This window comes from Trachurus trachurus (assembly GCF_905171665.1).
Source record: "Trachurus trachurus genome assembly, chromosome: 5".
Classification (NCBI taxonomy): domain Eukaryota; kingdom Metazoa; phylum Chordata; class Actinopteri; order Carangiformes; family Carangidae; genus Trachurus; species Trachurus trachurus.
In genome coordinates this window covers 26,075,066-26,101,778 of record NC_139896.1, presented here as the reverse complement: position 1 = coordinate 26,101,778, position 26,713 = coordinate 26,075,066, and the positions used below count along the sequence as shown (strand labels likewise).

The 26,713-nt window shown below is 40.5% G+C and overlaps 1 protein-coding gene across 1 annotated transcript; it reads right to left on the bottom strand.

Moving 5' to 3' along the window:
* Positions 1 to 1,452: 1,452 nt before the first annotated feature.
* Positions 1,453 to 9,319, bottom strand: LOC310986253 (synaptotagmin-2-like). The gene is made up of 8 exons (XM_083972091.1): positions 9,018 to 9,319; positions 8,751 to 8,908; positions 6,411 to 6,545; positions 4,608 to 4,775; positions 3,406 to 3,573; positions 2,442 to 2,559; positions 1,830 to 1,963; positions 1,453 to 1,674 (listed from the first exon to the last, which is right to left on the bottom strand). Exons 1-8 carry the CDS (start codon positions 9,220 to 9,222, stop codon positions 1,459 to 1,461), a joined length of 1,302 nt encoding a protein of 433 aa, XP_083828217.1. The 5' UTR covers positions 9,223 to 9,319; the 3' UTR covers positions 1,453 to 1,458.
* Positions 9,320 to 26,713: the final 17,394 nt, after the last annotated feature.

Sequence of the window (26,713 nt, the reverse complement as noted above, 5' to 3'; positions counted from 1 at the left end):
TGTTTAACTCCGGGTATACAAAGCTAATGAGTGAACGATCCAAACAACATGAAACACTGCGAGGTATAATACATGCTTGATTCTGCAGCTCTATTTGGTTCAAGCAAATGGTGCTGGACATGTGTATTACTATTTTGATGTAGCACTTGCCGTGTTGAGATTTTACAAACCTGTTTTCTCGCGTTCTCTTAAAAAGTGCAGTTACAGCTTACATTTCAAATTCAGTTCTCTATAAAAACATCTTGTCTTTGACAGAAATCCTCATGTTCTTCAGAAACTATTGAAGTATTGACGTTGGCTATAGTGTGTTGGATAAACTATAACATTTGTCAAAAAGCAGGACTTAATCAGTTTTCACTGGATTTCAAAATAAAAAGCGATAGATGGTGAAGCAACAGCAGGATTCAAAAAGCATTTGTCATCATTGTTTTGAACATTATTGGTAACCCTTCCGTTGTCCTTACTCTCTCCAAGGGAAGTAAGGTTTTACATCCAAGTGGTCAACACAGCTCAAGACAGGTTTCAGATGGCACATCCACAGTGTCCCTGACTACTTTTGAAAGATATTCACTCTGTAAAAAGCCCCAAACCCCCCTCATCTAAAATAAACAATGAAGCCTACCGGATTTCTCAAAATGTCACATCAGGAAAGGCACCCTTTGTAATCCTGTCCTACATGAGATCTGTCTGTCTGAAGACACAGAAGAGTGTGTTGAACCTAAATGCATAGACGGTGCGTTCATGGCAACACAAAACAAGCAACATAGATCGGATAGCTGCATCATCCCTGCCATTCTGTACGCTACTGGACTGTGTGTATCTCCTTCTCGAATGTGGGCTGATAAGATGAAGACAGATTTCTCCTGAAAACATATTGCAACATGGATCGCTGCGTTCAGTGACCTCGGCCTCAATCATCCTCAATTAAATCTTTTTGCATGGATAGACTTAAACAGGCTCTGTGCAGGAAATAACCCAATACTACAGTACTTTCTATTGCAAGTTATAGCAACACTTATTAGCAAGATACAATGCTGGGCATGGTGTATGCAGAGCAGTGGGGAGGTAAGTAAAGCATGCTCTATTAACTAAACTAAAGCTTTATTTCCAATATTGTCTTCACCAAGACTTTCGCTCAGTATCAGCACCCTAAGAATCAGTTTCTAAGTTTCTTCAAATGAAAGAAAGACCAAAAGTCGATCATTCATGAGCCAGTCATCCAGTAACTCAATGCCACTCTTCTCAGCATACACTAATGTGTGAAATGTGATGTGTTTAAAAAGAGTTTTTTTTTTTTTTTCGACTTAACCATGAATGAGCAGATATTCTACGATGTCTCTTTTTTGCTGAGCAGGTTCCATGACGAGTTGTCATGTTGTTAAGTCATGGGTTTCATGCAAAGTAGGGGGAGGGGTTTGGATTTTCTGAGTTAGTGCATTAGCTGGTTGGTGGAGCATGTTACTTCTTTGCAGCCAAAGATGCCAGCTGACCATCGATATCCTCCTCGGGTTGCAATGGATGCCACTGGGCAATGGGGCGGCGTGGATTGGCCAGCATGTCAGACCAGTGCTTCAGACCTAAGCCGGTGGCCTTGCTGCCCACGAAGATCTTTCCGATGGCGTCGTTCTTACCAATCTTGTCATAATCGAAGACTGTGACTGCCACCAAGATTTTCTAAGCAGGGAATGAGAGAGAATCTGTTGTTGGGGTGTTGTGTTGATGAACTATGAGTGAGGACTGATTTAAAATACATTTCTGATGGGGAGAGGCAGAGGTGTTCTGTACTGTATCATTATATCAATCAAGATGAGGTTTAACTCATACTGTACCTGCATCTGTTCTAGGGGGATTTCAAAGCTGAAGGACTCATTGTAATACGGGTTTAAGGTGTTCTTCTTCACAGTAGTCTTCTTTTTCTTTAGACGTTTACCCCCCTGCAGCAGCTGGATCTTTACATAGGGATCTGCAAAGGGCATCAACATAATCAGCAACAGAAAGCATCAGGATTTAAGTATGTACAGTATGTATGATGTTTGTGTAAAACCTACTTTCCTTTTATGTCTTCTGATAGGTATTTTAATCATTTTGATTTCCTTGTTTAAACTTATCCATACTTTCTGTTCATTTAGACCAGGGGGATTAATACTGTTAACAACATTTCCCAGGTGTACTTGTATGGAAAAACCATGTTCTGTTTAATTTCTCATCAAAAAATAGCCCTGATTGATGCCCACTGAGCCCAAAAGCTGGTCTTGGTCATTAAATCCATGTATTGAGCCAAATGTGCAGAACATTTTCTGTGGCATTATGCCTTTTGAAAAATTGTTCAAAACCCCAGCTTTGAACCGTGAGGGGTAAACCACTCTCAGCAACATCAGAAACAAAAATGTAAATTCAGTTTACAGTGTTCTAGCTTTGAAGTGATTACAGCTTTTCTCTACCAGATAATCCGCAGGCGTCCATCTTCTTCAGGTTCTTTGCCTCCAGGATGCAGACGGTGAGTTTCCCAGCGGTGGGGACATAACGGAGGGAGATGCAGATGTCTCCGAGTTTCTCAGGCTGAGCAGTCAGCACAGAGAGAAGAGACAGAAATGACAAGCACACATGCTCATCAGACACCAACAAACTGCTTGTTTTACAGTGGGTTGATGCAAAACACTCTCAGCTCCTGGCTGCTTCCTATCTTCAATTGTTACTTTTATGCGCTGATAAACAGTATCACTGACACATAAACAGTATCACTGACACAGAGTTCAATATTTATTGCACTATGGTAAGGTATATAGACCCTTACTGATTGTCTGAATGTTTGTGCAATTTTCATGTGTGGTATGTTGATGTGTTGATGAAAAGAAGGGATCACAGTATAATATACTACACATGAAATAACTAAACTGAACATTCCTGACAGGCCAGTAATTGAAAAGCCCAAATCCAAGAATGTGGATGCTTGCTCAGTAAACACTGGTTTAACCCAGTGAGTCATACTAAAGGTGACTCAAAAAGAAGAAAAAAATGTATAACTTTACTTCTTTTCACTCTTTACTTTTTCTGAACAGCTGGGCACTGCTGGTTTGGGCCATTACTATGTAAACAGACTTTTTTCAGATGCTGATTGACACACTCTGGAGGCTATTTAAAGCAGCAGGACACTGTAAGTAGGAGTGACTCAGAATACGCTACAGTGCACAGTTTTCATCATAATGAGGGAACATGCCGGCCGATGCGATGGTGCGGCTCACTGCTGTGCTTTTCATAGTTTGTGGACTACAGACGAGGTCTGCGGCACAGAGGGAATAAACTATAACAGGCTTTAATGTTTGTTAGTTATTATTGTTCGTTCTGGTCTTTTTTTGTGAGATTTGTTGATGCCTTATTTCTAATCGGTTTAATTGTTAACGGCACCTCCTCTTGGTCGGCGCTCTCCAGATCCTGCCACTCCTCAATCGGCCGCCCGAGGTCGATGGTGTTCATGGGAATCTTCACTTCGCCGATGACATCATGTTTGGAAAATCGGTCGTAATCATAAACAGACAACACCAGCGTCTTCCCACCGAGCTCCTCGTAGGGAACCTGATCAACAAACACAAGATTATGTTGTTTGATATTGTAACAGTTTTCAGTGATGATCTGGTGTGTCTTAAGATTGAACATCACCATTATTTAAACTAGTGATGACCCTATTTTTATATGGCTGCTGGATTACAACAAGCAACACAACAAGCTCAAGTTTTAACTTAAACCTTAAACTGTCACTAACGTGTTGCTAGCTGAATAAAATGCATATTGCGCCACATATAGCAAGAGAGACATATTATTGAAGAACAAAAATTATGTAGATTGTATCAGTAATACCATAATCTAGGGGATATATAATAACAATGAGACATACTGTAAAATGAATGTTTTTAGTGGGTTTTTAACTTTGTGGAATGGGTAAAGTTATCCCATTTTTTCACTGGTGGTAATTTGAGCTTGTGGTTTATATTGTGTTGTGTGTGTTTAAATAATCATTAAATGAAATAGGTCTAGTTAGAAAAAAAGAAGAAAGAAAGAATTATTTAGATATTTGAAAATATAGCACACTGACATTTCCTTACATGAGGATGAGGATAATTCTCTGAACCATCATCCTTTGCAGACTCCCCATCTGGACATTAATGAAAACCTTTCAACATCAAAACATAGAAGGATCTCAAATAACCTAGACAGTGAAATAATAACCGGCTCTGTGGCTCTATCTGTGAGAGAGGAGACAGAGGCGTTCTGTAAAATAAGATTTGTTGTTGTTGTTTTTTTTTATATGGCAGGCAGAGCTACCAGCCTGACCCACAGCCACAGTCTCTGCGGGCCTTATTAGCCAGGACAGGAAAGAGCAGCATGTAGGCTGTGCAGGCCAGTGAGTACACACACACACCCAGATAAACCCGACTACATACACTCAGTGCTATTACAGTTATATGCACAGCATCGTTTATACATGTTAGTTCTATGTCTTCATTTGTGTTGCACGAGTTCAGGGTGAAAACATGTCTACCTCAAATTCTAACCACGAACCGCTCTGTAATTCATCACTGCACAGACATATGGCGATGTGACAAACATACCTTGAACACAAATGTTTCATTGAACACAGGGTTCAGTGTCTTCTTGTGTACTTTGGTGTCATACTTCTTCTTCTTGTCAGGGAAGAGATGGACTTTGACATAGGGATCGGAGGTTCCACCCGAGTCCATGGACATGAGGTCGGCAGCTTGAAGGATGCCAACTGTGAGCTGTGTGTGGAGGAGCGGGTGGAAGAGGAGCCACACACAAAGTTTACAAGATTTTTCATTTGTGTCAGGGTCACTGCCTCAGCCTGGTTATATAACATCATCTGACGACTTAAGCCTTGCAATTAATCAGAAAATGTCTAGCTCTACTGGCTGGAGTTTTCTTCAATGTCACCCAGTTGTCACTGTGTGCTAATTAAAAGGTTTTTGGTTTCTACATTATATAAACAAACTTAAACTATCTCCTTATGCTGTTTTATGTGACTTAACTTAAAATATGACTTCATATCACTTACTGTAATCTACAATGTTCCCTTGTATATTCAGAACCGTTAACTCAATTAATTCAGGTGATATACTTTCACTATGCCTATGTATGCTGCTGAGAGATTTACACTTCATATGAATAAGAAATTGTTGCAACACTTTTGTATCCACTTAATGGATTAGCCTCTTGAGTTTTTATGCAAAAAAGATCATTCTCTTACTTTGCATAGGGTTTTACAAAGCAAAGGCCTTTTCCCCAGTTTCATCTGCCACAGTTTTTTGAATATCGTTACTTGAGAAGAGCTTCAGCCATTGTAGTCTTTATAATACTTAGAGCTTACAGTATGATACACCCTCTGAGCAGTGCTACTCCTTCACAGCAGATAAAAGGCTACAGAGGCCAGAGAACCTCATGGAAAGGTATAAAATAAGAAAAAATAAGCTGTTCTCATCTGGGTAGTTAAACTCAGAGGGGGGTGGGGGGGGGGGGGGGGGTGGGGGGGGTTGTTTTTCTGTTTTTTGTTTTTTTGTTGAAAACCCCAGTCTTAAAATGATCTGTAAACAGCTGTTAATGCAACCATTAGCTGAGGAGCCATACCAATTTTTTGTAATAATAGCTAATTTAAAGAAATAGGTGACATTTTGGCAGTTACACTTAATTGCGTTCTTGCGGAGAAAAAACTGGATACACGTGGTTTTCTGTCTCTCAAAGGAATGTTCAATTGAAAGCAACTGGACATGGTTACAGTATTTGTCTAGGAAGACGTTTCACCTCTCATCCAAGAGGCTTCATCAGTTCATGCTCGTGTGGCAAGGTGAAGAGGGCCCAGGCGGGGATTGAACCCACACCTGCCGGGTAATAGTCATGCGCGCTTGCCAGTCACCCAAGGGGACATCCCCTTGGCCAAGTAGCCAGGGCACATGATCAATTGGAGGCATAGTGACAGGACCACCACTGTCACACTCGCATCTGACCAGGCTGGGACTGGTCCAACTATCTGGTGTGGAGACCCAGGTATTTAACCTCTTGTGGGGGCGTTCACAAGGCTGATGATGTCACTGGTTCCCTTTTGCGCTCCAAGTGCCAACGACAGTCGTGTGGCATGTGACTCCAACGACTGTCGTTATAACACAATAGGGCACTATTGAATGAGAGGTGAAACGTCTTCCTAGACAAATAACCAAGTCCAGTTGCTTTCGATTGAAAATTCCTTTGAGATACTATGACCAGGACAAATGAGACAGTGCAAGTGAACATGGTTTTCTGATTTTACACATTGAACACTGTCCACTATGCTTCTAAAATAAACCATATTTGAAGCTTGCAAACAGTGGAAAAGTGTAAAACAATCATAGGAGAGAACCACAGACCTTCGCATTCTCAAAATCATAATCTATGGAGTACTGAAGCTTTCCCAGTTTCTCTTGCTCTTTCTCCTCTTCCTCTTTCTCTTCCTCTGTCAGTCCAGTCTCTCCCTCGTCATCATCGTCCTCGTCCTGGTGTTTCTGTGGTTTGAAGGTAACAAAACAAGACACTATGTTAAAGGTCAGGCAAACAGGAATCCAACTACAGGGCTCCCGTCAACAGACAGCATGCCACAGACACTGGAGCTCCAGGAGTTTTTACGTGGGAGATACATGTTTTGGTTACTGCTTACCTGCACAGCACCTGATGATAATGAACCAGGGATTTTTTATTATTTTACAAGGGGAGAAATCTCTATTGGTAACACATAAATGCATGTCTGTAGTTCGAAAGTAATTCTGCACACTTCGTCCTGGGTATTTTCTCTGTTTGCTCTGTACCACTGTTCCAGTTCTTTCAACATGCTTGTGTAGTACGGTGACAGCCAGAGTCAGTGGAGGCATTGCATGCTAGTTCCACTAAGAGGGGCAGTAATTGCAACATTTTTCCAATGAAATCTAGATACTGGCACATCAGCATTTTGTTTATCAAAGGCTTTTTCAAGAGCTTTGATTCCACCAAATGAACAAAGGGATAAATGTTTATATGAAAACCCCTAAGGAACTAGCTCACAACAGCAAATGCCAGTGCATATTAAATAATAATAAAAGGCAAAAAAGACATAAAATTCAGGGCAAGGAGATGGTTCTCAAATACTGTTTTAAGACTTTAAGCTGGATTGAAATTTGTCATTGTACTATTGAACCCTAACATCATATTCATATTCATATTCGTAAAATATATATTCATTAAATATAAAGCTACATGTCTGGTTTCACCGCTAAATTTATGTGGCACCAAACTCTTTTCAGCTCGCCATTATTGCAATAAATGGTTCAGGATTAAAGGGCACAGACAGCTATTTGAATAATGTAGAGTCTTATTGTTTCAGTGTTATTACTGCAGTTAAATTAAACTAAAGCATCACCGTCAAGGTGACTTTGACTTTGAGAAGTTTATACTCTTTCTTTCCCAGTCCATAGAGTGTCTCTAATGTATTCCTCCTCCTTGAGTATTACAATTAAAAAGACCGATTTGCAAATATTTGGTTCTTCATGCAGTTTTATCATCACCGTTTCCATGTCTCCCAAACAACCAACCATGCCTTTTATCACATGCATAGATTAATAGTGTTAAAAGTGTCTTGCATTATCATCTCTTAGTCCAATACTTTCCATATTGGTGTGAGTTTCAGTTACATTGTCCCGTGAACAATGCATTAGATGGTTAGACTCTCCTCTTTGGGGTTTATGGAGCACATCATAGCTTTCCATTTTTTTTACATTCTCAAGCTGTCATAACAAAATTTAAAATAAAAAAAAAATGTTTTGGAAGGACTAAAACAAAACAAAACAAACAAAAAAGCAAAGGAAGCTACGACTTTCATTCCATGAAACCCCCTCCGCCCCGGGGGCCAGAGAGCGTCAACAGGAGCTATCCACCTACCGTAGAATGGGAGTCCACCACAGTCAAGAAACACGAGGCACACACAAGACAGACACAAAGCGGAAAAAAGGAGGAGAGCAGAGAGAGGAAGAGATTCAACTCACAAGACACCAAACACACTACAAAAAGAGAGGCAGTCAACACCACCACCACCACCACAATTATGATTAGAAATGACACGCTTGTTTTCAGTTTGTTTTAAACACAAGTAATTGATTGCTTTAATTAACTGTCACTGGAGCATAGGGCAATTTATGGTGGTGTCGGCTCATGCTGGTTAACCCACAAATGAATCACTTGGCTTTTCTAACATTTATCCTCTGATTTACTCTTTGTTGCTTCTAAATATTTCCCAACTATTTCCACAGGCCTCATTTATTATGTTTTGTTATGAAAATGCAGCTTTTTGGTGGTTGCAACTTGTCAAAAGAAACGTTCAACCTCATGGTTCTCTCATTATTCTTTGCCACCTTGTAACAAAGAGTGTCATTTCTCACCACAGGTCACAATGGAATACGTCACACATTTATATGACCACAACGACATCAAATAAATGGAGGGGAAGAGAGCTCTCTCCTTGTGTCCTCTACAGCCTGGCCTAAAAGAGCTGCTGGTAAAAGATCAAATTTGGTTAGCCAGAAACATATTTAAATTAATAATAAAAAAAAACTCAGTAATAAATGTCAAACTTGTTTAAATAATTGAAGGTAACAGTGGAAGAAAAGAGCCAAGACATCATTTTAAGATTCCTGTTACTCTTTTTACTCTTTTGAGCATGTAGGAAGCACGAGGGGTCATACCTCGCCCTGCATGTTCTTCATGTTGAAGCCATCCTTGCCCTTCTTCCCCTTCTTGTTCTTCTTCTTCTTGCAGCAGCATTTTTTGATTATGCAGAAGCAGCAGGTGAGCATGAGCAGTGCAGCCACCACAGCAATGGCAATCAGAGCCCATGGAGGCACTGTCAGTGTCAAAGCAACAGAGAGAAAAATCATTAAATGGAGGCCTAGTTATAGTATAAACATTATGTATCTCAGAAGAAAATGGGAATAAATCACAGGTCTGCTTACGTGGGATTTTATCAATTTCATTCAAGAATTTACTCTTGATTTCCTCAAACATGTCATTCTTGTTGATCTCTGTGTTGTTGGATCCTGAAGTTTCCGGCGCTGAGGTGGAGGCCAGAGTCGGGGCGGGAGCCATGGGGAGGGTGGTGAGATCAGTGGGCTCAGCAGCCTTCATGGCTTGTGGGTTTTTGAACAAGTTAAACTTCATTGTCAAAGACTAGGTGCAGCGTCCCTAGACACACAGAGGAAGAAAGGCAGAATAAACATCAACACACAACGGTAATGTCATAACCTCAGTGATTCACTTCATAGGGGAGCTAAAGTGTTATCTCAATTTATTTGCTTAGCGATGATCTGGACAAGGGAGTGGGGATTACTGCATGTTTTTGTATGATCATCATTTAAAAAATGATTTGAAAAATCAAAGAAAGAAAACAAAAACAAATTCACAGCAGGAGGGTGTAAGCAAAAAAAAAAAGAAATAACAAAATTAAGTAAAAAGTTAGGAGGACTTGCATACTTTCATCCATCCATTGTCTAAACTGTTAATTTGTGCAGGGTTATGGGGGGCTGGTGCCAATCCCAGCTGACATGGGACAAGGGGCAGGGAACACCCTGGACAGGTCATCAGTCTATCTCAGGGTCACATGTAGAGACAATCAACCTTTTTACACGCTCACTGTCACTCGTATGGACAATTTAGAGTCACCAATCAACCTACAGTACATGTCTTCGGACTGTGGGAAAAAGCTGGAGAACCCAGAGAGAAGCCACACAGACACAAAGAGAATATGCAAATTCCACAAAGAAAAACCCAAGGGCCAGGAATCAAACCCAGAACCATCTTGCTAAGAGGCCGGAGGGCTAACCACTGAATCACTGTGCCGCCCATATTTGCATATTTCGTATTTGGAATTTTTGTGACTTAGTATTTTGGACTGAGGAAAGAGTTTGATGATTTAGCTACTTGAAGATCTGGGACATAACAGACTAAATGATTAATCAATAAACTGAAGGAACAAAAGAGATAGACGCACACTCCAACTGATAATGAAAATCATGTAGGCTGAACTACTTTGCTTAGTGACAAATGGATGAAGATGATTCCTTTGAATATTTGAGCGATGATGAGATAAGGGGCTGCAATGAAGCTACTGAACCCTGTGAAATATGGAGGGATTGTTACAACAGATCACAATCAGCTCTGGGCATTGTTAGTGAAGGATTAGACCAATGTCAGTTACAAATCCTCAGCCGAGAAAACCTTACAGGATATAAAAGTCATGAAAGTTGAGACTATAAACATCCATCATGTCGATGATGGAAGAAGCTGCGGTGATAATCTCTCACTCCTCTGAACATAGTGATCTAACACAGCAGGTACTGTACCGACCCAGAGGAAGACAGGACTGCGAGCCTGGAGTTTCCCATGAAACACGTAGGGCTAGATTATGGCAAAAGGAAGTTTGACATGCTGGAAAACACACTCTTGTTTACAGAGGGCTGTGGTATACTGTATAAAAGCAATTGGCTTAGCTAAGCATAACAACTGAAAACAGGAGGAAACAGAGTTTTTCACACTCTCTCCCGTCTCAGCGTAGACACCCTCAGTTTGAACCTGCCTCCTGCCCCTTTCTGTCTTGAGTCAACATGTTCTCCCCTGAAATTCAAGCTGGGATACACACAGACTACAAATAAGAACAAGCTGGAAACAGACCAAGGGGATCAAACACAGATGTCAGGTGTGTGTAATTAAAAAAAAAAGGGTTGCCAGCAGCAATGAACATGTTTTTTCTTTTTATTAACTGGATAATTGATAAGCCAACTTGTATCAGTGATTGTTTTAATAACCATTATTTTCTTCTTCGTTTTTTCTCAGCTTGTCAATCATGAGAATTTACTGTTTTTCTTTATCTTATGTGATAGCGTAGTAAACGTTTTTGGGTTTGGGACATGGAGGCAACCTCAGGCGTCAGGAAACTGTGAAGCTCATAATCATTTATAATTTTACCGACTGAATGATTAATTCATTAGCGGGGAAAACAAACGGCAGTTCAGCCAATAATAAAGATCCTCATTAGTCTAAGTGCTAAAGTAGAAGGAACTAAACTCTGCGCAATAATGAAATAATAAAGCTGTAGGAATCAGTCTCCCCCCCCAAATCAGTGACTAATAAAACAAGCGTCTCCTCACAATGGTCTCCATCTTTTTTTATCCTCTGGAAATTCAAGCCACTGCAAGCAGCTGACAAAATCAATTTATCTCGCTCCTCAAGTGAGCATTATATTATTTATTCTCTGTCTGCCCTTTGCATGACTATGAGTGACACCAGCACACTGTTAGCATTTGCTGCTGAGCATGAAGGAGTCAATGCAGTGGTATAAATGAGGCTTGCTCCTTTATTTATTTATTTATTTTTTTTCACTAAACCGAAAAAAAAAAGCATATGCCTGTGATAACTGGAATCATTTGACAACTGTAGCATCATTTAACCTTGGTCGTGAAGTGGGATCAATGCGTTATATTATGGTACGGGGGAAAGATACTTGTTTCTTTAGGGCTCATTTATCCGAGTATTTGAAATAGACAGCCATAGTGATACTGGGAGCGCGCTTTAATGCTTTAAATCCTATCAGCAAGAATGGTTCTACTGCTGTACAATACATTTCTGGGATTATTCTCTGAACATAGTGATATGGACACTGCCTTATCCTTTATGCCCCCCACCACCTCGACATAATACTAAACTGGCACCTTGACAACCATTTGTTCTGCAGCTCATAATGTCTGCATGTTTGCTTATTTTTGCTTCAGGGTGAAAAAGTGTCGTGACATGAGAAATCTTGGTCGTGAAATTAAGACATTTTCGAAAAAACAGAGCGAGCATTATGTGTTTCACCCTTACCAACTTAATATCATTGCACAATGTGGAGGTAGACAGGCTTTTGGAATCACAGGAGAGAATAAAACGTATAATAGAAAATGAAAAAAGAATAACTCATCAGAAATAAATGATAAAACCTACGAATGTGTCTGAGAGTGTAAGTGGGAGCGTGTGGATACAGCTCACATATGTTCAGGACTGTCTAGAGGATACTTGGTTTCATCTGTCTCTCAAAGCACTAAAAGACAATGATCTGGCGCCGTTAAAACGACGACAAGACAATTTATACCCACTGTTTAAATGAGCCAAGGCAGGAGCTGAGTGCAGTGCAATCACTAAAGTTTGTGTGTCACATTCAAGAGATATTTTCTGAGAGGCATCCTTAATACTCAGTGCATGTGGAGGTTTCTGCATCATGACATGAACATGAACCTGCAGACCTCACACTCTGTCAGCGTCTGACAAACACAGTCATGTAACCCAATCCTTATTGACTCACCAGCCACAGATCAATGAGTAACATCTGTATTCCAGGTAGCGTTATGGACAAACGCATGCTGTTCACATACAGTACAGTATGGAGGCCCATGTGCTGTGTGAGCCAGCACATTGTTGTTGCTAAGCAATCTAGATAGTGTCTATCAGCTATCCACAATTGGCCACTACCTGCCTCTATAGCCGAGGTGACCAGCCAATCAAATAACCAATTGGCTCGGGGCCAGTGTCAAGTCATTGCCTGAGTGTTGGGCATTGGGCATGATAAAAATGCCAATTGTTATCACGCTGCTGTGATGTCATGGCAATTAAAGTTTCAGCTGCACCAGGGGTCCCTCCCAAAAAATATATCTATATAACAATCGCATTACTGTAGGTCTGTGGGAAAAAATTTTTGTCACCTCCACTCACCAGCAGTAGACAGATCATACAAGACATTTCCGAATCTGCACAGATAACTCCACTCTCCAACTTCCAAAGCCTAGCATGTGAGGAGGACGGCAGCTGAATGGAAATACATCAAAGCACGTCAATGCCTCTGCCCCTTATTGTTTTAGCCTACTGTTTACCTCTGAGCCATTAGCACTCAGTCCTTATCTGCCTCTGATTTCTGCAGGGCATCACTGGCCAGCATCACTCAGCCACAAAAAAAAAGAAAAGAAAAAAAAAGGCTCAGACACATCCTGATTCACAAGGATATTCAGGTTCAGTGAAAACAGTCAGTCACGCTGTCACAGTTTGTTATCACACACTCACTCACTCACTTAGTTTGGAAATGCAGAAGCGATCGTGTCAGATAGACATGATCTGGTTGTATGTGTTTGATGACATTCATGCCACACAGCTGCACCTTAATATTAAAAAAGATCTGTAGAACAACACTCACCAGTCAGATGTGGTATTCCCCTTCACGAGGTGGCCCATCCAATATCGGGGTCTGTTTGAGGCTACAGTTTCCTCAGAGCTGTGGTAACATAGTCTGATCTCTCCCATAAGCAGAGACTGCAGTCTCCTCTCACTTCTCTCCACTGCAGCACTACACCCCTCCTCCTCCTCCTCCTACTCCTCCTCCTCTTCCAATGTTCACCATCTCCCCCATTTTCCACCCTCCCGTCACACACACCTCCCTACTCCCCCTCTGTCTCTCGCTCAATGTACTCATGCACGCAGCCTCTCTACCTCTCTCTCTCCACCCCCACCCCAAACTCATTTGAGATGCTGCTCACACAACTGATTGCAGCATGCCACTCTTTGGTCTAGCATTGGACGGCAGTTGTAAAAGATCAATATGCACAAGGTTTTGGGGAGTAGGGGGGCGGGTACTGTTTGCACGGATCAGAGATGCATTACAACAAGGTAGGTAGCTGATGTATGAGGATGGCCGACACACACTTATGTAAGGGTGTACTGACTTTACCACACCAGCCCCACAAATTGTATTTCTACGAGCTCATACAATTAATTGGATCCCAACAATTGATCTCGGAGGTGTGATATAACCCTCTGGAGGGATTCCCCCCCCTCATCGCAGCAGTTTGCAACGAACAACTGAAACCAAGAATGATTAGGTCAACTTGTCTGCTTTTCACTGGTCCCTCAGGAGACTCGTCAGGCTTGATTGAAAGTGAGCAGATTGCAAAGCATCTTCTCGAGTTACAACACAAACAAAAAAACATGCAGCTCACAACAACGAGCTAAAACCATTACATCGTAAAACAACTGACCAGTAACCACAAAACTGATGCGATCCAGCTATCTGTAATATATACAGTATATATATATTTATTTATTTATATATTCTGCATGACAAAACTGGTTCAAAATAAACAAATGCATGAAAATGCCTCTCGTGTAGTTGCCTCTGTACATATTTGATTCTTTTTCAATTCAAGCATTCACTCTTTTCCCCTGGCTGTCTCCTGAAGCCCTCTTCTCCTCCTCGCTCTCCTTGGGGAAATACCTTTCTGTGTGCTCATGTTCAGCCAGCAGCTGTCAGGGGCTGCTCTCTCCTCAGTTTACTGTGCAGTGGGCTGCTTCTGCCAGAGGGGGGCATGAATCTCACACAAAACTGCTGCATCACAGAGCAACCCCCTTTTTTTCCTGCACCAGTAAACTGTGAAGTTATGCCCATGAGATATTTATCCGCCTTATATTCCACAAAAACACAGATCAACCACATTATTCAGACCAGTTGCGAATACTAGTAGCTATACACAATATGTATGCACACACACACATTGATTATCTTACTGTATAGTAGTTTTGGATTATTGGACTGTATTTTCAACCCTGTTTTTGCCCTGCCCTAGCCTTCTTTTGCCTTGTGGACTGCCTCTCTGTTTCAGTTTGATCTCAGCACTTGAGTCTTTTAGCCTGGTCATTATATTTAACCTTAATGTTGTAAATCCTGTGAGCCTATATACGCTATACAGTATGTACATGTAGTACAGTGGTTTTACATTAGTGGTGTCAGATTTTTGGACCCCACTGTTGTGGCTGATCGGTGCATGTTTAAATTTAATGCAAAACTTTTCACAAAAGTGAAAGTGACTCATGCTTCTTGTTTGAATAAAACATGTAACTCTGACTTTATAAAGAACTGTTCAACATCATGAAGGTCTTCTGTTGGGTCTTTTCACTTAATGCTCCAGTGTTGTTTTGAACAAATTCAGTTTTCACTGTATTCGAGGACAGAAAGAAGTGACCTTGCAGTCAACGTCGAAATCAAATAAGTCAAGACAAAGGTAAGTGGATTGGTGGGCTGAAGTGGGTGTGGGGGGACATCAGCAAGTAATAGCTAAGGATGTGGCCTGAAAGAACTGTCATGGCAAGGTTAAGCGATGCTGCTAATTCATGATTTCAGGAGAGAGATACTTGAAGTTGAAGAGTCTTGAGAGATGGAGTTAGGCCAGTAAAATTAAATTTGTACTCATTCAAACCTTAGAGTGCCATAAAAAAAAATGGTTTAAATTTCTTTGTTGCATAGAGGTAGATGAAATATGTGTGTTCAAAATGAAGCTACTATACAGTACATAAATGACTTGCATAGCTCTATGTAAAGAAAAACTAGCCTGACTAAAGTGTAGCCTAACTAGGCCCTATCTGACAAAAATTGGTGACAGCAGAACGGTTAAAGAAAGATAGAGAAAGTCCAGCCCTGCAGAAGTGTAACTTGGCATTTTTACACTTTGGCTTACAGCTGTTTAGTCTTTATGCTAAAGCTAAGCTAACCATCTCCTAGCTGTAACATCATATTTACAGTAAAGGCATGAGAGTGGTGTCAGTTTTCTCATCTAACTCTCAACAATAAAGTGAATATAATATTTGTTCCAAAGCCTTTTGTTTGGTTGTGTGGGACAGAGCTTGACATGATTGTTTTCATGTCATCTGCAGAGGGAAACCAGAATACGAGATAACATGACAGCTAACCCTAACCCATACCCTAACCCTGAAACTCATACAATTAGATACATCTATGACCCCTTCAGCTGAATAGCATCTGCAGGGTGGACTATTCCCGGGTTTGAAACTGTGTCTGTAAGTTAAAGGACGCTCTCTGCTCCCTGGTGCATTGTGACATCTCAGTGGAACATTTCTGCAGTGAGTAATTACATTGAGGCATTTAATGCAAACATACGGCGGCAGCACTCCCTGTAAATCTGCATTGTCAGAGGAGCCAGACAACTTAATGCACTCAAAGGTAAATTGTAAAATAAATTGCAAACAGTAATAATGGAGAAAATGTCAAAGGCAGAGAGCCACACCAAGCAGCCCCATTTGTCTAGGGCTGGTGAAATACTGTATGATACAAATCTACTATTAGACTAATAGCCACTTTACAATGAGTGAAATTAAATTTTACTTTGGTCAAAAATCATAAAAGTTAAAAATAAAAAAGTTGCTTAATATTTGATTTACAAAAAAATATAAACTTTTTGTTTTATTTTTTTAGAGAATTTATCCTCAGTATTGTTAAGGTATTTAGTCAGATTAAAGTGCTTAGTTTGAAGAAGCCACAGTGTGAAGCCACAATCAGTTTTTTTTTTTCATCTAACCTTCATTCCCACACAGTATTACTTTTTATACTTTGCTCATCTGGGCTGGATATTGTTACTATTCTCTGTTGCAATGACGCAAGTCCACACAAGCTTGTGTTGTGTCACATTGTGAACATTTAAAGACATACATTTTGACTTTGTGTCTGCATTTGAAAAACAACTTTGTCATGAAAGCTGCCTTGTATCAAATGAAAATATGAAAGGTGGCACCTCGTAGTGATGGACCTATAGAGACTTATCACCTGACTCTATATTGATTAGCTGTCTGGCCCATAACTCCACTGTTGTGGTTTACTCTCACTGATGTCATGTTCAGCCACAGGCAGCTCTTTAAAAGCCTACTGTACACTTCATGCTCAGCACCAAGACAAACAGAGACTAGCTGGTGAACATAGTGGAGGATTTAACAGCTTAAAGAGACAGAAATTTCTATCAAAAGTAAATACTGAGCTTAGATTTAGCAGGGGACCTGAAACATGGCTCCAAATGCTCAAAAACAGCTGGATGTACAAATAAACGAGTGATCTGTTATTGCAAGGTCAAGTTTTAAATTTGTGGTATGCCGTACACACAAATGTTAAATGAAATTAATCAAATTAAAATATAATACTTGCCAGCGGCTTTTTTACATGTAAAAAAATGTTGGGACAAGCTGACAAAACCAAGTTCAGAGCAAATGACAGAGAACTGGGAGGGAACAGCAAAGAGCTCAATACCATTGAAGGCCACACAGACGACTTTTAGGGATACAGATCCATTCTACTGTATGACAACAACCTTACAACAACAACAACAACAACCTTATGACACTCTTCAACATCTATATCGATCCAGCACAACAATAGTGGATTACAATTGCATTAATTACAAATTTTAAATAAATAAAACATGGCCAAAGCACAGACCATCACCACAATGGCAGGATGATACCTACAGTATACAAGTGCTGGCTATTTGTGTTTTTTTTTAGCTTCTCAGACTTCAACTCAGTTCCACCTGAGATATGTTGTTCAGTTTTTCCAAGTTAGTAAGCATTTCCGTTAGCTAGATCCAGGGTTAGCTGAGAACGTTTTCCCTCTTCTTGCTGACTGTCCAGAAGTCACCAACAGAGAGCCAATCAACGTCAATCAAATATGACACTGTGGTTGGGCTGCGGGCTGACTGCCCCACTGGTCATCAAATGTGCGTGCTCTATATTAATACAAAACCACTCTGAGCATGTGCAGTCATATTTTCTTGTGTACACACAGTACATTGCATTAAGAGAGAGGGGCAGCCCCAGCTTTGCCCTTCAGGCCTCTGAAGCCAGGAGGATCAGGTGAACTGAGTTCTGAGGCAGCGAGGCAAGGACCAACATTAACTAAAATCTTAACACAAATTCTATGCAATTTGGAAAAATGCTATTCGTATAATAAATTGTAGAAAACTATAACCATAAAGGAATAGTTCACCAAAAAATGAAATTCAGTCAGTGACTCACCCTTATGCTGATGAAAGTGCATCTGACCCAGGAGGCCGGTTCGTAGTTCAACGAAAACTTTATTTGAGAGTAATAGGGCCCGGAATATTACATGGTTTTTGTGTAGTTTTGTGGACGTTTTTGTGTCGGGCCCTATTACTCTCATATAAAGTTTTCGTTGGACTACGAACACCCCTCCCGGGTCTCCAGATGCACTTTGAGGAATAAAAAACTACTCCGGAGTATTCATCAGCATGAGGGTGAGTCACTAATGACTGAATTTCATTTTTGGTGAACTATTCCTTTAAAGATTAATAACAACATACCGGTAGTTTCTTTTCTGGTCCCAATGACCAGCCACCAGTGATAGTTGCATCCTTGAAAGAGCCATGAATGAGAGGATTATCGCAAGGGGATGAAAAAGTAACAAAAACATAGTCAACTGCAGTTTTTTAAAGTGATGTGACCCAGATTTTGTTTTCATTTTTGTGTGTTCACAACATGTAACCAGTTTATGTACCTGACCTGGTTTGATAAATCACTGCTCTGCCTCTTGAATCAGCAGCTTCGGTGTCTACAAGTTTAGTGCAAGGTCACAATGCAGCTGCAGCACCAACCGAAGCAGTAACAGTACAGTCAGATTGATTTGCTTGGACTCCCAGTGCATTGTGGGATACTCCAGTTAATGCCTGGCTCTCTCATCCCCCCTCGGAGTATGTGTGAATGAATAGAACTTCCCCTCCCTCTCTACTAGTCATCCTCTCCACAAAGGAAGAGTCAAGCCGTAGGACTGTGCTGCTCTGGGACTTGGACGATAAGAGAAACACAAGCACTATCAGAGCTCCAGATCATGAATGTATGCTGAGGACAGCCCGTCCTCCCGATGCGTGTGTCGCAGCTCAGTTGTGCGGGGACATTTTGGTCAAGATGATTTGTCTCCTCTGAGGCAGCACAGAGGATGTGGAAGAGACTGCACTCTCTCAGCTCCTGCAGGGAGTGCTGCAATGCAGGGGTGTATCAGAGAAATACGAAGCTAGAAGGCAGTTTGCCCAACAGTCAGCTGCTCACACTCTTCCTCCCTTTCCTGCCATGCCTCACTTCTTCCTCTGCTCGTTGCTTTCATCTTTTCTTTTTTCTTATCTCATCCTGCTCTCTCCAGACTCCTCTCCTCCTGTGTTCCTCCCTCTGTCGCGCTCACACATGCACGCAAATATTTACACACACACACACACGCACACATGCACTACAAGCACTGCTCGTACTCTGGCCAGTCAATACTGCAGCATGGACAGTAAACAGAGAGCACCATATGGTCGTAATTGGCCCTGTACATCGGTTGCAGTGAATATGGTGTTTGGAAGTACCAGTTGGTCAGCAAGATGTGTGTGTGTGTGTGTGTGTGTGTGTGTGTGTGTGTGTGTGTGTGTGTGTGTGTGTGTGTGTGTGTGTGTGTGTGTGTGTGTGTGTGTGTGTGTGTGTGTGTGTGTGTGTGTGTGTGTGTGTGTGTGTGCGTGCCTGTATATACTGTATATTGTCTGTAAACACTGGGTGAATGTTTTTGGTGTAGTGTCTCTAAACACAAATAAAAATAAGATCTTAAAGCTGAATATGAGGAGGATTTGAAGGATGTCACTAGTACTCTTTTGTCTGACAGCTTAACAACTGTGACCCCTTTAAGGTCCATGTTGATTTTATTTAAAGGGACAACGAGGAGTTTTGGAAAAGCGAAGCGTTTTCACACTAGATTTATGAGCCTCTGCGTGCACCGTATAATTCTTTGACCGGCGCAAGACAGACTCATGTTTTCATTCATCAATAATTAAAGTCAGAGGTTGGAAGACGATCACATACCGTCGTAGTTCCGACCATAAACGGTGATTCGGCGGCGTTATTCTCATGACTCGCCACGAAAGCGAAAGTAAGGAAACGCTGGTCGGCTTGACCAGCATTTCCGCCACCATTAATAATAACAAAATAACGATAGAGACAAAACGATATATTTATCGAAAATGGGCCCATTAACAAGTGTGGGTAGCGTAGATTCATCCACATTAACGTGAGACTTTTTTTTATAACCAAATAGAAACCTTGTTGTCCTTTTAACTTAAAAATGTGATTATTATTCTGATTTGTCATTGCAGGAAAAGCACAGGTGGAGCCATGTACACCTACACAGGTGTTTTTTTCAGGTTGTAACTGGGAAGCGCTGCAGTGGGGTCACAACAAATTCCATGTTCCATGATGAAGGTTTAATGCCCAACAAGCCTGATGATGGTAAAGTGAAATAAGCCCTCTTGTAGACTTGAGGATGGAAACCAGGTGGTACCTTGGTTATTAAGGGTTTTTAGACTGTCTGAAAACCATAAATGTGAGCCTTGAGCACCTAACAAGATCTAACCTAATGAAATGCAACCATCATTAATGCTGCTGATTGCAGCGTTAAATCCAATGTGTGCATTTACTAAACTATTTTAAGGATGTTCTATAATTTTTAATGGCATAAAAACCACAATGAACTCTTCCCTCTTACAAGTATTGTAGGTCGGTAAAGCTGCTACAGAGTTCTGCTGTCTTTTTAAAAACCCATAAATGATTCAAGTCTTTGCACTGACTGATACACTTCTTCACTAAAATGAACATGGACATAGGTAGATATAAATACATGAATCCATCTATCCTATTATATGTTGATATACGTAGACAGTCTAAAAGTTTGAGACCACCTTTACCTGAGAATTAGTAGGATTTTCTTTTTTTGTCAACAAACAGAATGTCCACATGTATGTTGTTTGAATACACTTAGATATAAAATCAAATAGGGTGAATATGGGTAAACTGGGACACTTTCTGAAAATTTACCTTCAACATCCTTTTTGATTATGAACCAAATGTCTTAGCCCATCATATGATACCATTCTAAATAGCTTAAGATCTCTCCTATACTATGTAGAAGAAAAAACAAAGAAACATTAAACAATGGATGAATGACCCTTCACCAAAAAAAAATTGACCCAAAACCAAAATTTTGAGGCACTATTGGTAAAGTGGGACACCATATATTGGTAAACTGGGACACCTCCATTTTTATTTCAACACAATAATAAAAACAACAACAATTAATTTCTAATGAATAGAAATATTAACGTTTTTATTAAAAAATACAATTTTATTTTAAAATCTTTATTTTCCTTGTCCCTGTTCTGCTCTTTTCTGCCATTGGATTCTGAAATAGGATTAGGCCAATTATCATTAGCCTACTAGCTAGCTAGGATAGGCTAGCTAAGCATCACAAGCATCATTTTCATTGTAGCTACCTTGATTTATGCAATTTAAGTAAATTTGTTTATATATCTAGCTAGCCATAGCTAAATGTATGGGGGATGAATAAAAATGGAACTTATTTCTACCTTTAGAATGACTTAAATGATTGTCCCAGTTTGCCAATAACACACTGTCCCACTTTACCAATAGCACATTGGTAGAGTGGGACAGTAGCAAAATGCCACTTTAAAAAAAATGTAAGACTCACATGGATGTGATTTTTAAAAATTATGAATCACAATTACACCCCTTAACAAAATATATCACAATTACAAACTATCCACCAGTTTGCTTATTTCTAGAACACTAACATCTTTCAGCTAAGAACGCTATGTCATTTTAGCTACCACCCTGTTTCACTGCGGAGGTAGTTGAATATGGTGAGCCACGACCCTGGAAGTGATGTCATCAACACAGAACCACTCTTTTTTAATCTCATACATACCTATGATGAGCTCAATGATGATTTTTAGTAATAGAAGTATACACATGTAAAGATAAACATGATTAAGCTTAACTGTCCCACTTTACCCATTGTCCCACTTTACCCATATTCACCCTATACAGTATATTGTTAATATGAATGGCTATGTTACACCATGAAATACAGGTATTTTCTAATCAATAATGAATAATATGAACATTACACATTTTACTATGGGTACTCCACTAATGGGTATATCTTCATATATCCAGAGGATACATATTAAAGCTATTTTTTAATGAAACTATTTGTGGCCTTATTTTTTGTTTTTACACTTTTACATTGCAAATGTATTTGATGACACAGTCAGCACTGAGAAATGTGGGACTGCCGTATGTAAATAATGATATCCGAAGAACATAAAGAAATGTCAGTGATTACAGTAACGTAAGGAGATGCAGTGTGAGTTTAGGGTCAAAGGGCCAAGGCCCATCAGGTGAGCTACATCAGCTGATCAATCTCAGGCAACTAAAAAGTCTAGATAGAACTTTCAATAATGATTCAGAGACCAAAACCAAGTGTTCTCCAGTGTCAATCAGGCATCAGCAGTAAACACAATCATGCTGCAGTATATTACCATCAACTTACATCATAAGAGACGTGGAAAAATAATTCTAATCACAGGGGTAAAACTAACAGTAATTGCGTAATGCCTCTCTTCCAAATTTCCCCCGTGAGTCCGACTGCATACATTTGCTTCGCAGAAAAATATGACGCCCACAACTATTTCCCTTTGGTGATGAATTTAACTGAGACAGTAAAATTATTTTTAAAGTCTGATCCACCAGAGATCATCATTCATAATGGAAAAGACATTTTGACAAGGTGTGTTCGTTCAAAATGAACTTCTAACCAATTACAGCCACAGCAATTAAACAAAAATGCTACTTTGGCTCTGTGGTGGTGGTGAGTTTCTGAATGGAGTCATTTTCACTGATGATTAACTTACGTGTGATCAGAGGAAACTTTTTTCGTCTCATTGTTTCTGAGATTGGGGTCTGTCTAACTCCTGGTTCTGCCTTTCCTTAAACAGCTTTAATGCAAAAAACATGGATTCACAGCATACACCATCAGGACTGAGACTGTTTTGATGACTAACAAAGATACAGATCTGTACATCTACTTTCTCCTCCCTCCTGGTGCTGAAAATAGCCTGAGTGACTAGTGCTGGATAGTGGTGCATTTAGGGTGTGAGCAGAAGGGAGGGAGAGAGCCACTTTTAGACAGAGGGGAGGGAGGGAACGCATCTCCCCACTAGTGAAGGATGTGTTGCCCAACTGCACAGATCTGGGGCAACATGACAGAGTAGTACTGAGTAACGAGAAGCCAGAAGGGACACAAGTTCAGTAAGTAATTATCTGATCCTTTGCACTAGCTTCCTACATTTCCTCTTCTTTTCCTCCGGCCTTGAAAGCATTTCAGATCAGATTTCATCTCAGACTTTTGCTAATTAAGCAGTGAGCAGTCATTTTCCTACAGCTTTCTGTGCTTCATTAAAACACACAAAAGGAGACTTGGTTCCACTCGGAAGCAAAGAACTTGGGGTGAGTTACCAAAGTCCAAAACAAGCAATGAACCCGATGCGTCACTACTGGCATCATCTATTCCTTCTGGCCCAGCAGATTTGTCAGAGGTTTCATCCTGGGACAAACTGGTTCCATTAAGGAAGTCCCTCCTCAGCAAATCCTCAGTTGTTTTTTTTCTGCACCAGCCCACAAAGAAACCTAGAGAGATTGTTTCTCAGATCAGACACGTTAATAAAGAATTGTGTTGGTACTTTAGAAATAGATTGACATGACATGGTTTTAAAACTTGTGTCATTCTCCTGGTTATCAAGCCTCTGATTCCAGTCAGCTGAGTGTGAAGGACTCACAAGGAACAGAAGAGGGCAGTATACACTGTTCAAAGAGGTTAGTAGTAAAATGGCTCTCTACTGTATGCTGATGAAAGCTTCGAGGAGTCTTAATGCACATTTCAGCATTCTGCTGTATATTCAGCGCCAGTACTTGTACTTAACTTTTATCACTTTATAATACTTCCATTGCATTTCAGGAGGGCTGATCTCTAAGCTGAACTACCAATCAACTCACTGAAATCACTCCACCACTTCAACCATCAACTCATGTATCACATTTATTGTCACATAATAATAGATAACAACAGATACTTTGAATAGAAACTCTATTTGAAACATACTGCTGCTGCTTAATTTAAACTTTTACAATATTACAGCATGTAGACAATCACTCAGCAGTAATGGTACAGTAGACAGGCACATGCGTATCCTCACATACACGCACGTGCACGCCCCCACGTACGCACACATACACACCACTAGCTAAGCTACTGATTGGTGCTGCTCAGTCTAGTACTTAAAAATATTAATTCACCCCTGAAGCACTCAAAATTGATCTGCTGAAAGGTATTGATCTTTCTCCACATGGGATGCAGAGGTCGGCCTGAAACAGTCACTGGACTCATGTGCATGGTCTTCAGTGAGGCAAGTAAATAAAGCAAGAGACAAACCAACGTGCAAAGCTGATGCCAGTATCTTTTCAGGTAGTTGAACAGCTGAATAAAAGGAGCACTTCAAGCAAAGCAACATTATTTTCTCTTTTAACATCCCCTTGGTTGCACCACTCTGTATCCTGGATTTAACTTTTCTACCCTTTCCCTGTTGTTTACCACCAATGATTTATCATCAACATCATTTTTTATTTGTTTAGTTTATATTTTTTCTAGACATTAGCTCACTGACATTTGAAGGCTTGTTTATTGTGTTCTTCAAGTCGATTTGTCATAGCATCAAAGCATAAGAGAAGTTATCTCAAAGTCGTATTGACATGGTTGAGATGTTATAGTCTTTATGACACTGATTACTGACAACCAACAATTCCCACCAAGAATGACTAATAACTTCACTTCAAGAAGACAAAACCTGGAGCAGAACTACCCTCACAGTGGGTGGCTGTTTGCATCTGAATCCAAATTAAACAAAAAAAGGGGCAGAGCTTCAGTGCCAAGGTTACATATTGATACACTTCTCTTTTCTATGGAGGTCAAGCCTTAGATCAACACCATCCCACTGTATCCTCAGGCAGAGAAACAATGTGCTGTTTCTCACTTTCAACTGATAGAAAACGCACTGCAGCACAAGCAAAGGCATCGGTTCAGCAACTTTCACTTTCAGGGAAGCTCTCTGACGCTACAGAACATTTCACTTGACATGGCATGTCTGCATTAGCTGTCAAACTGTCACTCAGGACAAGAACATCATCAAATGGCATTTTGTGAACTGGCATCATCACCATGCATACCTACTGGATCACTACTAGTAATGATCCAGACACACACAGCACTGTGTGAAGAGAATAAATGAAAAACATCATCAGTGTACACTGATGCACCCGACAGCCTGTGAAAGAGGATCTCAGTTTTGTGAGGTCAGGGTTATAGGCTGCAGAACAGAATCCCATTTCATGAACCATCAAGCATCAGAAGTGCTCGGGGCTACACACCTCTCCTCAGGTGGAGCTGTGGTTGAAGCAAGGCCTTCTGACAAATGCAACCACTGACTACTGCAACATTACTGATATTCATCTACTGCTTTTAGTAAAGCTATAGGTAGGCTCAGAAGGCCAGGAGATATACTATAGGCTCAGATGTTACTGTGCTGACAACAAAAGAAGAAAATGCATTTGACTGCAGGAGAAAGAGGATTAAAGCTGATTCGGGCAACAAGACAAGACAACAAGAACATTGGCATTGCAGTGTAAATTTTGCATTAGTTAGACTGTTTAAAAAAAAACAGTTTTTTAAATTTTAAATCTGATATTTGCCAAACTACATCTACCATGAGTCCAAAACATTGATATGGTATTTAGCAAGAATTTGCTAGTAAACTATTGTACTCAAACATTTTCATGCATTGCTCACTTTTTCAAAAATCAAAAACAGGACAGTCTGAAAATCTGAAACAAAAGTGAGCAAAACAGACTACTGACATGTTTTTACAGGTGAGCAAACCTGGCATGGGACTTTGTGCAAAGTTTGGAGAGTTTTCAGGCATGGAAATTATGATTTCCTCAGCAGAAGAAGACGAAGAAGAAGATGACGACGAAGAAGACGACGAAAAAGAAGAATGGCCACGGTAGCTTAGGCTGCCTGGCCCCTAATAACATACAGTCATGCTGATGTCTCTGTGAGCCTGTTTGGCCCCAGAAAGTAGTCATAGCCATTCATTTTGTCAGTTGAAAAATTGATTTGAAATGGATAAAACTTCCAATTTCAAAATAAAAAAGTGAAATCTAACCGTTACAAAATCATTCAGACGTCCAATTCACTTCTATTTAGAATCCCATTTGGCAGCAATGAGTCTTTGCACACCTGGATTTAAGGAGTTTATCCTATTCTTCTGGGCAAATCCAGTCAGATTGAATGGGAAGCCTCTGTGACCATCTTCAACTCTCTCCACAGATGTTCTACAGGGGTTAAATCTTTAGTAGGGCCACTCAGGGACAGACACATATCCAAATCCACTCCAGCATTGTCCTGGCAGTTTGCTATCGTCACGGTAAAGGTGGACCGTCATGTTTGCATTCTCAGGTCTCGTGACCTCTATCATTTTGCCTACTGTACATTCATTTTCTTTGCCACTGAGAGGCACCCACACATCATGATGCCGCCACCACCGCAGAGCTCAAAGCAGGTCTTTACTTACCACTCTATCATTAAGACTTCATTGTTGAAATGTTTAAGAGATGGTGAGCTATAGGCTCTCCCATCTCTCCAAAGCACTTCTGAAGCAGAGTAACCGTTGGGTTCTTGGTCATCTCCCCCTAAGACCATTCATGCCCGGTTATTCTCTTTGGCAAACTCTGGTAAGTCTCCTGATGGTTCCAGATGTTTTGTTCTGATGTGTGGTGTGAATTGTGAGGACCATGCTGCATACCTTTTCTGAATTATGTCCATTCTAATCAATTTATCACATGTACTTCA